The sequence below is a fragment of the Muscardinus avellanarius genome, assembly GCF_963383645.1.
Source record: "Muscardinus avellanarius genome assembly, chromosome: 19".
In the NCBI taxonomy this organism is placed as follows: Eukaryota; Metazoa; Chordata; class Mammalia; order Rodentia; family Gliridae; genus Muscardinus; species Muscardinus avellanarius.
The window spans coordinates 9,546,349-9,559,345 of NC_137805.1; the positions used below are offsets into that span (position 1 = coordinate 9,546,349).

Genomic DNA, 12,997 nt, shown 5'->3' on the forward strand with positions numbered 1-12,997 from the left:
TTTTGTGTGTATGTGTGTGGGGGGGTGGTCTGGGGATGAAACCCAGGGACATTCTACCTCTGAGCTACACCCCCAGCCCTATATTTTATTATTTTTTATTTTGAAATAGAGTCTTACTGACTTGCAAAGGGCCTCACTAAGTAGCTGAGGCTGTCCTCCAATTGAGATCCTCCTGTCTCAGTCTCCCAAATGCTGGGATTACAAGCGTGCGCCACCATGGCCCAGCTTCAATCATTTTGATATTACTGACTTATTTATTATATGAAAAATGATACAGAAAGTAAGAGATGTGAATACATCAACTGAAAGGCATTTTGGACTTAAAAAGATTATTGTAGAATTACTTCCAGGTAGACAAAACCACATACCCAAGATTCAACTGGACAAATATTTAAGTACTTCTTGAGTCTTACATTCAGTTTATAAAAAATACAAGATTCTATTATATGCTAAGGATTTTTAAAGTCATACTTTGGCTCCTATCAAGTCAAAGATCTGGCTTCTTAACTTGACATTCCACAGCCCTCCTTGAACTTGGGTGAGAAGCAAAAATATTACCCTGTTAGTTGGAACTTCTACATGGAATCTAACATTCTCCTGTTACGAATGTAGTTTATAAGTCACAGTGGTGCTGGCAAGATCTGTGACTCTCACCAGTAGAAATCACAGATACTTTCATACCATATTCCAGTTGTTGCAAATATCACGTATTAAATTGCTAATAAAATATGTATTATTTTATCCCAAAATTATTTTAATATTTTTTGATGGTACTGGGGGTAGAAACCAGGGGCTTTTCTACCTCTGGGCTATACTCCCAGACCTATTTTTTTTTTATATTTATTTGGAAACAGGGTCTCACTAAGTTACTGAGAGCCTCACCTAAGTGGCTGAGGCTGGCTTTAAAGCTGTGTGATACTCCTGTCTCAGCCTCCCAAGGGCTGGGATTACAAGTGTGTGTCACCATGCCAGGCTATTTTTAATATTTTTTGAAAAATTTTCAGTGAAATTTATTTCCTTTTAATCCTAGGTACTTCGATGTATTAACATTCTGAGAAGGGTCTAGCTTCATGAGGCTGCCAAATAGGTTAATGTTACCAAATAAGATTAAGAACTCTTAGAAGGGAAAAAATCCTTTCAAAGGCTTATGAACTTGAATGGGAGCTGTAAAATATTTATAGCAGTCCTAAGGAACTTAATATAAGAAGGATGGCTAAGGGGACACTCTTCTCTTAAACTTACAGAACCTGCAGTGTTTTCAAACAAGACTGAAAATTCTGTGAAACTCTCCCATTGAGAGCTGTGGTTTTTGAACCCTCTCTTTAAAATGGACTGGATTTGTGACTCTTGACAAATAAAGTGGAGTCACACTTCCCAAGTAAGAGCTAGGTAGGACACCATTCACTTCCCATGCCAGAACCAGGAGACCACGGAGCAGAGACATGCAATCCCCTTTGTTCTCTGTGGGCATTCCTGACCCACTGAAGATGGATCAAAATAAAACAGTGTCTGTTTTATGCCACTGAGCTTTGAAGTAATTCGCTATGCAGCAGTAGATAACCGCAGTAGGGTTTAGGATGAGCCCAACACAAACATAGTTCTGTATCACCAGTCTTTCTTAGTAGATCATATCACTTGAAATGAAACAGAACACAAGTGGCCTTGCAATTTTTGTGAAAAACCAGTAAGTTGCAGTTCAATTGTCTGCACAGCTCAGATTATATGAACCTCACTAGATGGTTTATACGGAGTCCCCCTGAGGTACCCCATCCTGGCTGCAGTGCAGCTCCCCTGCTGTCCCTGACCAAGACTCATTTCTATTCTAAGTTCTATTTCACTTAATAGGGATGCCAATGTTGAACTGGACACCAACATAAAATGCGCTTGAGACAAGGGGGAATGAATCTTTTTAAGGAATTCTACAGAAAGAACTCTTTAGAGGCTGGATGCCTTGATCTCGTGAAACTCTCTTGGACATCCTTATGGCTATCTAGGACCCGGATCTCTCTCGTCTTTACGTGCATATCCTTGGTGTTCTACCCTACGGCATAAACTGTACACTCCTAGGCAACGAGCATTAGCTCATCAAACCCACCCCCAGGCAAGGAGAGTATCTACGGACACACATAGCAAATGAGACCCCACATTTCTGTTGTGTTAGGTCTGAATATCTGATATATGTTAGGCTGCATGAAGGGAGAAAATGATATGGTTTATAAAAAGATATATATATATATATATGTAAATATATATATATATATATATATACACACAAACTGTGTGTGTGTGTGTTGCCAGCTATATATATATATATATATATATATATATATATATACACACAAACTGTGTGTGTGTGTGTGTGTTGCCAGCTTCAGATTTTTCAGGACTTGTGATTATCTGCCACATAGAAAGTATTTTGGAAGGAATGCATTTTGATTATAAAAATAATCTGAGCTTAGTAAAATCTGTACCTATTAAAATATTAATTCTAACCTACAGAGGCAGGTATACATATGTATATATCTGTTTACATATGTGTATCTAAGTATGTGTACATTTGTTCTATACTTTCCTTTTTAATGATCTACCAAAAAACCTTGGCAGTGCTCAATTTAGGATCAAGGTAGGACATGTGTTGTTGTTTTTTTCTACCATATTATAACATTCACTATAAAGTATAAGCTGTCATTCATGGATTGTTTTTGCCTACACCTGTATCCTTTTGAACAAAAGCAATTCACCTTTAGCAGAAGCTATTAAGGGCTTCTGTGTCCTCCTGTAGGCGAACACAGGTCAGAGAGGTAGGTGGGATTGTAAGTGGCTTTAAGAATCAGTTCTGTTTGACAAAAATTCCATTGGTCTAAAAATATCAGATATGGGTACGTTTTATACTTGAAAATTGTGGGGAAGCAATGACCTGCTTCACAACAACACAGATGTGACTGCTTAGGTTAGGGGTGGGGACTTTGAGGGTGGAATCCAGAGTTCTCAGCAGTATTTCACAGTGACCATAAGAGAATCCACCTTCATTTTGGAACAGTGGAAACCATGGCTTGGTGAAATTAGCAAGAACAACAAAGAACTGTCAATTCTTACCTGTGAGGTAGGTGTTGTGTGAGGAATTGATGAAATAGTGAGACAGGGGCTGAGACATGTCTTCGTTCAAATCCAGTTTCTCGGGGGAAACGACTCCGTTTTCTTCTCCACTCAGATAACGCATGAATCCATCCACGGATATCTGTCCTGGGGGGAATGAGAATTAAGAGGATGTGAATGGGTTGGTTTTAAAGGTTGCCGGTACCATGTTGATTTCACTACTTTTCCCCCCTCCCAGAAAACCCTGGTAGTGTTTTCTGGAAGAAGACGAAAACTCTTCTAGATTTGTGCTTCTTTGTTACAGTGATCTTCAAATAACATAGATAATTTAAAAAAAGGTAGCTTCTTAGTCTCTACTGGTTCTTCTGAAGATTTAAAAAACTAAACATCAACCTCCTGTTTTATTTATTTATTTATTTATTCATTGATTGATTGATTGATGGTACTGGGGTTCCTGGAAACCCTTCTACCTCTAGGCTAAACTCCCAGACCTATTTTATATTTTTATTTGAAAACAGGGTCTCTTAAGCCAGCGTGGCTGGCTTCGAACCAGGGCGATCCTCCTGTCTCCGCCTCCCAAGCGCGGGGATTACAAGTGTGCACCACTATGCCTGGCCAACCTCCTGTTTTAAATGTAAGAATGAGCCGGGCGTGGTGGAGCACGCTTGTAATCCCCGCGCTTGGGAGGCAGAGACAGGAGGATCGCGCAGGTTTGAAGCCAGCCTCGCTGGCTTAAGAGACCCTGTTTCCAAATAAAAAAAATATAAAATAGGTTTGGGAATGTAGCCCAGAGGTAGAAGGGCTTCAAGGAACCCCAGTACCACCAAAAAAGAAAAAAAAAAAGTAAGAATGAGTATGAACTTTACGGATGGACACCAAAATGCTATCAGTGCTTAGCTTTGGGGGTGGAATTTGAGGTGATTTCCAACATTTTTTATTATGAATATATGTGACTTATAATAAAAATTATGCACAAGTGATTTTAGTATTTAAAATGAAGTAAAATATTTTCAAAAATTATTTTATTTGAAACAGAAAATGAAAATGATCACAATTGAATTTTCCTTCAGAATAAAAAAAAGATATTTTTTGTGGTAACGGGAAACCCAGGTGTGTTCTACTACTGAGCGAAATCACACTCATTTTTATTTTTTGTTTTGAGACAAAGTCTTTCTTCATTGCCCAATCTCACCTGGAACTTGAAATTCTTCTGATTGGCTAGGATTACAGGTGTATGCCACTGTGCCTGGCTTATGCACACGTATACTTATATGTATATGTGAAATTACAATATATAATGATATATTTACATAACCTATTAGCATCCTTTACTGTATTTAATGTAGTATGTAATACATCAAACTTGTATTAACTGAACATTGTCATATGAAAATGAATTACATACAGATAAACATTTACCTATAACATTTAATATATATGGCTATTATTTATATATCATATAATATAACGTAATCAGTGGTCATTAAAGTTGTATCTAGTCTCTTCACAGTAAAAGATTGATATTATGCTAAATAATCTGTTAAGTGTTTATGTGTATCCTTAATTATTTCTGTAGGATGAATCACCAGAAATAGAATTGCTAATTCCAAAAATATGCATGCTTTAAGTTTTTTATGCAGATTACCGATTTTCTTTCTGTTAAATTCTAGGAAATATATTTTTTTAAATAATGGTATATGAATATACTTGCGTTTTTATCTTTTTATCCCTGCCCATCACCACATACACAAAAATATACACAATTCTAATTTTTACTGGTTTGAGCAACATTTTTCTTGAATCACAAGAGGTTTGTAGCTTGTAAATGGCACAGCTAATGCTACTTACCATAGTAAAAAATTTTTATGCATCTAATAAGTTCTCAAAGTGACTGATAGTTTCCTTTCCCAAATCCTGCAAACATTATAGCTAAATCATCTTTAATACTGACTAGGTATAGATAAATAAAAATAAAAAAAATTTGGTTATTGGGTCTTTTATGAGAATGGCTTTTTTTTTATAAAAGAAACATCTTTTAAAATAAACATTAAAGGGAACAATTACTTTCACCATTAACTTCTTAAAAATGAACTAAAAAATACACCTTGATCATTTTTTTGTGTGTGGTACTAGGGATGGAAGCCAGGGGAATTCTACCTTTGAGCTACTCCCTCAGCCCCATTTTTTATTCTTTATTTTGAAACAGGAGCTCGCTGAGTTGCAAAGGGCCTCACTAAGTAGCTGAGGCTGGCCATGAACCCAGATCCTCCTGTCTCAGCCTCTCAAATACTGGGATTATAAGTGTGCGCCAGCAAACCTGGCTACCCTGATAATTTTAATAATGATTTTAAAAAAAGTGCTTCAATGATGCTGCTGCTATTGAAATTGACACTTGGTTATAGCCATTCAAGCTTTCTGTTTAAAATACATTTATGACCGGGCATGGTGGTGCATGCTTGTAATCCCCGTGCTTGGGAGGCGGAGACAGGAGGATCGCGCAGGTTTGAAGCCAGCCTCGCTGGCTTAAGAGACCCTGTTTCCAAATAAAAATATAAAAAATAGAAAATAGGTGTCTGGGAGTGTAGTCCAGAGGTAGAAGTGTTTCCGGGAACCCCAGTACCACCAAAATAATAATAATAATAATAATAATAATAATAATAATAATAATAAAAAAATACATTTATGGCCGGCATGGTGGTGCACCCTTGTAATCCCAGCACTTGGGAGGCTGAGACAGGAGGATTGCCCAGGTTCAAAGCCAGCCTCAGCTACTTAGTGAGGTTCTCAGCAACTTGGTGAGACCCTGTTTCCAAAAAAAGTATAAAATAGGTCTGGGAGTATAGCCCCGAGGTAGAAAAGCCCTTGGGTTCAATCCCCAGTACCACACACACACACACACACACACACACACACATACACAAATACCATTTATGATGGATTGCATATATCTCTTTGCAGGACTTTGACTTTTGGAAATGAACCAAAGTCAACTTAGAGCCAAGCTATTTCAAGAAACAGTTTTTAAAACATTTTGGAATATATTAACTCATTGCAGTAAAGTTTTATTAAAAAATCTAATTACTTGGCAGTTTTTCTCTTTTTTTGTGATAAGCCAGCTTTCCTGGTACTCCTCAATCTAAGGTCTCCTCCCATCCCTCCCTCCTTCCTTTTTTTCCTTCATTTACTCTTCTTGCCTTCTATTCATTTATCAAAGTTTTATTTAGCACCTATCATGTGCTAATACACAGAACATTAAACACAGATCCTGCCTTAGTGGAAAATAAGACCATTCAGTACTTGAATACCAGGCACGAGCACCTCAGAAGCAGGTGTTCGGTACACCTCCTTCCCTTGGAGTCTAGCATGATGCTTCGTGCATACTGTGAAATCACTTCCGCATGATTATAGTGATACAAAATAGAAAATGAATTGTTTTGAAACTGGAAGATCACCAATGTTAGCACAATTTCATTTCATTGTTCTCTTTTGATTAGGTCAAATTATATAAAATGGCTAAAATTTGGTATTTTTAAACCTATGCAAATGGAAATTTTGTACAACTCAATTTCTAACCACAGCTAGTCCTCAGAAGACAGACAGTGAATACAAACATTTTTTTTTTTTTTTTGGTGGTACTGGGGTTCCTGGAAGCCCTTCTACCTCCGGGTTACACTCCCAGACCTATTTTTTTTTACATTTTTATTTGGAAACAGGGTCTCCTAAGCCAGCGTGCACGGCTGGCTTTGAACCTGCGCGATCCTCCTGTCTCTGCCTCCCAAGCGCGGGGATTACAAGCGTGCGCCACCACGCCCGGCAAATACAAGCATTTTTGAGGGCCAAGAAAGGAAAGTAATACACCTGCAGGATGATTGTGGAGACTAGGAGATTGAATTGAATGGAAACCCGGCAAGTGCATGGTCCTTCTAAACTCTTGCAAACTACATCAATAGAAGATGATGTGGCCAAACAATGTCTTCATGGTACTGGGTGTGTCCCTGAGACTGTCAGTTTTTAACTATTATTTTACAGGAATAAATATTTTTGAGTCTGATTTGCAACTTTTAAAGGTAATTAAAACAAGATATATGTCAATAAGGCTGGGATGACAACTGAATTTTAAGTTCAGTATCAATTTCCTCGTATCATCAGTACCTGCCCCAGCAGGGTTTAAAATTATTCTCAACTATGCTTGCAATTAATTTTGATGTCTGCCGTGTATGGGGCAGAACACTGAGGACATACAAGTTACAAATGTCATCTTCAAATGAAGTTGTAATTCAGGCCAAGAGGTAATTTGCCATATGTAAAGAATATGTTAAAGTATTTCATTTTTTATCTATTTATTTACTGGTGGTAAAGATTAAACCCAGGGCTCTACACACACACTAAGCACGTGCTCTACTACGGAACCACATCCCCCAGGGTTTTCAAGTGCCTTCTTTGTCAGCAAAAAACAAAACCAAAATCCAAGAAACAAAAATATAAAATGTAGATGAACAATACTCTATTAAATACAGAGCTTATTAATGTCTCATATGTCAAATGAACAATGCATTTTTTGGTTATTTTTTCTGCCTTTATTATTTAATAGACTTTAAAAGTTTAAGTAAAAAATGTATTTTATTTGTGTATATATTTGATGTTATGGATGAAACCTATGGCCTTGATCACGCTACATAGGTGTTCTACCACTGAGCTACATTCCCAGACCCATAACATAATGTTTAACATTGACCGAAATAATTTTTAAAAAGTTAGGTAAGTTAGTGTTTTTAAAAATCATTTATAACTATATTTAATAACTTAAGAATCCCCAGTGAAGAAATTGACCTAACTTTGGATAAGAACAATGACTGAGTTCTAGAGGGCAGTTCAGTTTGTAGGCATTAACCGGGTATCAGCTCTTCAACTCCTGAGCTTTGTCTTGCTAACAAACGGGGCAAGTGCTCCAGATGTTTGATGTCTCAAATGAGATAGAGATATGTCAAAGTCAAGAAAAGCCAATATAAAGGTAAGGATAAGAAGTAGCCAGTATGTGACTAGAAGGTATCATGTAAAGGTCAGGAGTTCATTTACAAAAACACAGATGTTTTGGCATAATAAGTTATTCTAAAAATAGTTCTGATTGTTAAAGTCATGGGGACAGAGAACAGATGCTCAGAGAAATGTCCTTGGTTCCATACAATCAACAGCTGCAAGATTGCTGTTGCCTTTGACTCAAATGGACAAGTCCTTGTTTTTTATTTTTAAAACTCTTGTACTCTATTCACAAAATTGCTTACATTTTTTTTTCTAGCTCACTGAAGAGCAGGGAGAATGAAAAACCTTGAGAACTGAGATGGAGAAACATTGCTTTTCTAAACAAATTAGTGACGGTATAAAGGATATAGCTTCCACTTTTGCCATTAGTAATTCGTTAGGGAGAAATTCTTTAACCAGGGGATCATTAAAATATATAGACTCCTAAGTTTTCTCTAGCTCTAAAATTCTATGAGTTCAATGGGCCAATATATTGGGTATGGATACTAACTAAATTAAAACAGCATGTCCCATATCAGAAGAAGATTACAAAACAGAAGGCTAATAATAAAAAAAAAACATTGCATATTTTCTTAATAAAGATCAGTAGGCTTTCACTTGGACATGTCACTCACATAGTGGCACCCAAAGATCTTTGTAAGCCTGTATATTGTTTGAACCATGTAGAGCACACATAGGAAAATTGTAAATCCATCCGGGAATAGAACGAAATACTGTTCTATGAAGCTGGTCGAAAGATGTTCTGGTGTTCAATGAAAAGGAAACCAGTGTTTCAAATGGGGAATGGGTCTGACTTGAAGAACTGTCATCAAAGAGATGCAAGAGCAAATGATGGTCCCCAGGGGTCATATGTCCAGTCATTCTTCAGTGGTACCTTTACTCCAAAGAAACTCTCAAAAGTCATAAAGCTTCACAGCAATGGCATGGCCATTCATGGTACCCTCTCTCCTTCTGGCTTCTCTTTTCCCTGAAGTAGATAATGACAGAGGCTCAGCTAACACCCTTCTGAAGATGTCAGGAAGGTGCAAATGCAAATCTGTGATATAATAATTCTTTCTAAAGATGCTTCAAAATCATGGCATAAAATTCTGCAGTAAATCCAGTGCCACTCAACTGCATGGACTTCAGGCTTACGATTGCATACAAAGTCAAGAGGTCCACTGTGTGTCTGCTGTTTGCACAGATAACACCGCAGCTGATGACTATGGGAAAAAAGGATGGTCCAGAAGTCAAGTGCTGAATTCTAAATTATCTATAGCTGCTATGCAAAAGGGCTTTTGCTAGGACAGTGAGTAGAAACAACCTCCCTTCTTTCCCCTTAACTAGAAGCAAACACTTTCAAATTCTTTTAGCTGATGCTTTTGATATTTACTTTCAAGTCTCAAAATAATATGCTCGTATTACTCTTTTTTGACTTCCCAGCATAGAAGATGAGGGTATTAGTCTTTTGTATCTCAACTCCCACAAAACACACACACATATACACACACACACTCACACATTCTTCTTAGAAGAATATATATATATATGAAGAATATATAAGAATATATGTATGTATATTTATATATTTTTATACTTCTGAGATAGTTATGCTATAGTTAGTATAATGAGGTCAATATTTATTGTTTATATTATCATAGTTATGTGTTCTATTGGGAACTAATTCACATAGTAACCTAAAAATTATTTTTCTTTTCAGCATTTTTTATTTTCTCCCAAATTTAATAAATATCTTGCTTCGTTGTTTGCTTAATTTATTTCAAATATAGCTAACCTAACTCTGAACTTTCTACCAGTTATCTACACCTCTTTGCAATATTTCAAACACAAGTGTTCTCTCAGTTACATTCTGTTGAAAAAAAGTCTTTCCTGGAGCTCCATTTTAGACTGATCAATTTCTCTTTCCTTTACATCTATTCTTTGATAAATCCCTTTTATTTTTATAGACCACGTCTTTTTCTTTCATGACAAGTTTTCACTTTTTCAGTCTTTGTTGGAGTACATCTGTCAGTAGCTTCCTGAGGAGAGCACCATCATTTTTACATTTCTAGAGTTTTTCGTGACTACAAATGGTTCCATTTTCCTTGCACACTCTGTCCGTGTCTCTATCTGGCGTGTGCTGAAATTCTTTTCTGTCACGTTAGCCAAGGACCCTGCAGACCCTGAGCTCCTGCACTGAGGACTCACCCCAAGAAAATAAAATATAAAAATAGGTCTGGGAGTATAGCAGAGGTAGAAAGTCCCCGGGTTCCATCCCCAGTACCACAAAAAAGGAAAAGAAGAAAAAAAAATAAAAGGAGACTGAGATAACTCAGAACATGATAAGCCAATCCTTAAAAGAAAGACCAGTCAACTGTACCATGGTACTTTATCAAATCAGACATGGCTACCTACTGCTCCATTGGTTCACACTCATCTTAAACACCTTTACTTAACTCTGGAAGAATTTCCTATTAAATCTACAAGTAAAAATGTGTATCTGAAAAAAATCCGTAGGCCTTCATCTTCTGCCTAGAAATCTAAGAATATGACCTTTGATTAGCCCAGGTAGCACGAGCAGTTGCTCCTCATTTATACTGAAATTGCTGAGCTGAGTGGCTGAGTCCAAACCACCCTCCTTTCATGATACTCCATGACCCAGCAGAGGAGAAAGGTGACCAGGCCATGGTTGAAAGTTAATCTCTAAATGGAATTCATTGCACATAACTAAGGTGTCTGGAAAGTTCCCCAGTCATGCTCTTTCCTGTTCAGTATGCTTTTTTTTTGGGGGGGGGCTGGGATGGTTGCCTAGGAAACATCCTCAACAAGGCATCAAACTGCTTCTGAGCTTAGTCTGAAAAGCAGATGTAAGGCAGCTGCAGTGAAGTGCCAAAGGAAAAAAATGTGTGGAGTTTCGAAGAAAGAAAATATGGTTGGCAGTGTTTACACACACAATACTTCATTTTTACATAATGGACTCTGACTTAAAAGGAACTGTGCTGTATAAGTACAAGCAGGATGGGAAAGGAAGAAGAGGAGAACAATGTTCTGAAGAGTTTCATCTCTCCATCCACTACTAGAATATTCTTTAGCAAACCTTTACTTACTAGATGCAAAATTATTAAGTCATTTCATCCTCATCGCAAGTCTTTCAGTGTGTGCTCCTTTCTGGTCTCCTTAATGGGTGAGAAATCGGAAGGCAAATACCTTGTTCAATGTCATATAATTCATAAGAGGAGAAATTGGGAGTCAGGTTTTGTCTTTCATGCATTTAACCACTATGCTGTGATGCTGTAGAAGACACCACACCGCAGCTAATAATAGAAAGCAAAATGATAATCTTAAGAGCGATCGTTACCAAACAGTGACCACGTACCAGGCACAGACATTCGAGGAGAGAAGCAATTTCAATGCCCATTTTCGGTGGAGTAAACTGAGGTTTATCGAGGTAAGCGACTAATCTGGGCGCACAGGGCTAACTAGTATAAAATCTCGAGTGATGAAAAGACAGATGGTGGTGGGTGAGGCTGGTGATGTTTATCCTCATAACTCTCCCAGCACTGGCCTGGATTCAGGACATGGGTGATGGAAGGGGGGAGGGTGTTGCCTCCTTGGCAGTGACTTCAATCTGGTCACCCTGCATCAGTCCTAAAAATAGCCCTGAATGTGACCAAGGAAGAGTTTTTCCCATGATTTACTTATCTCTTTAAAATGTGTTACTTTAATCTTTCTGTTAAAAGAAGCCAGGCTCAGGCAGACAAATGACCCATCTGGCACAGCCTGAGGATTAGCTCTTTGAATTGAATTTGTCTATCAAGGTCCAAAATTCTTTTCCAGACCTAATTTACATTCTAATCTCTGCATGTAATTTAAAGGCACCCTCTGGCATTTTTCTTTTTCAACCCACGGGTCTAACATTTAAGAATAAAAACAAAATACAATAGAAAACTGGTTAAGCGAACATAAGGGCAAGAGAAATGTTGAACAGGAGAGGTGATATTCTTTGGTGTTCTTTTTTTTTTAAAAAATGCAGGTTCGCTTGAAAGAATAAAAGACATATGCAAATAACATCATCAAAGCCCTGCAGCTCAGTGCAATTTTTGCCTTGAAGACAGATGGCCCATAAATCCACACAGAATCATTGCACAGTCGAGATGGGTGAACTGGACAATGTGTCTGCCAGCTAGCATGGGCACCGTCCTCATTCTATTGAGCCAAATGCCAATTAGGCAGGATCTGACACTCAGATGTTTGGATGTCACTGGGATTAGGTGATTGAGAACCCATTCATCTTCTCTCAATCGTCACTCTACATGTAATGATATCAGAGCACACTGGGACACTCCAGGCCCGATGGCTTAGCACCTCCTCAAATTGCTTCTGAGCACAGTGTTGAGAAGAAGCTACTTCTTGGTTTACGCTTATTGCCAGTGCTATGACCCTCGTGAATTCTTCTAGCCCAGCTCAGTTAGTTAGTGCAAATGGCATTAATATGGCAGGGCTCAGCAAAACCTATTTGCCTGCTCCTGGAAACACTCTATTAACTGTTTCAATTTTCTTTCAATTTTCCTTGCTTGGTCATAGCTTTTCCATTGCATGGGCCAACTAACTCTGTATTTTTAATATTATATGAACTTTGTAGACTTCTTGATCTATTTTATTAATTTTTTCCAGTAACATAATTGATATGTTCTACATACATTCTCATGTTATCTTAAATTGAAAAGTATTATTCATTATTCCATCCTAACTGCAAAAACTGCTCTTTTACCATAACTACAGACAAAAAGCATGTAATGATGTCTGTCTGCTCTTCTCAAAAGTCTTTGCCGATCCAACCCTAACCTGCCGTCACAGCTTTCTTCATCCCCACATCTTCCCT

General features: G+C 37.6%; 1 protein-coding gene across 2 annotated transcripts in view; it reads right to left on the bottom strand.

The window, feature by feature from the left end:
• Positions 1-12,997, bottom strand: part of PLCB1 (phospholipase C beta 1) — a gene marked incomplete at both ends in the record, with an annotated part of 756,028 nt that overhangs the window by 211,567 nt on the left and 531,464 nt on the right. For both annotated transcript variants that reach the window (XM_080716836.1, XM_080716837.1), the window contains one exon: positions 3,097-3,243. In XM_080716836.1, coding sequence (XP_080572962.1) covers positions 3,097-3,243 — 147 coding nt within the window. The remainder of the gene's footprint in view (positions 1-3,096; positions 3,244-12,997) is intronic.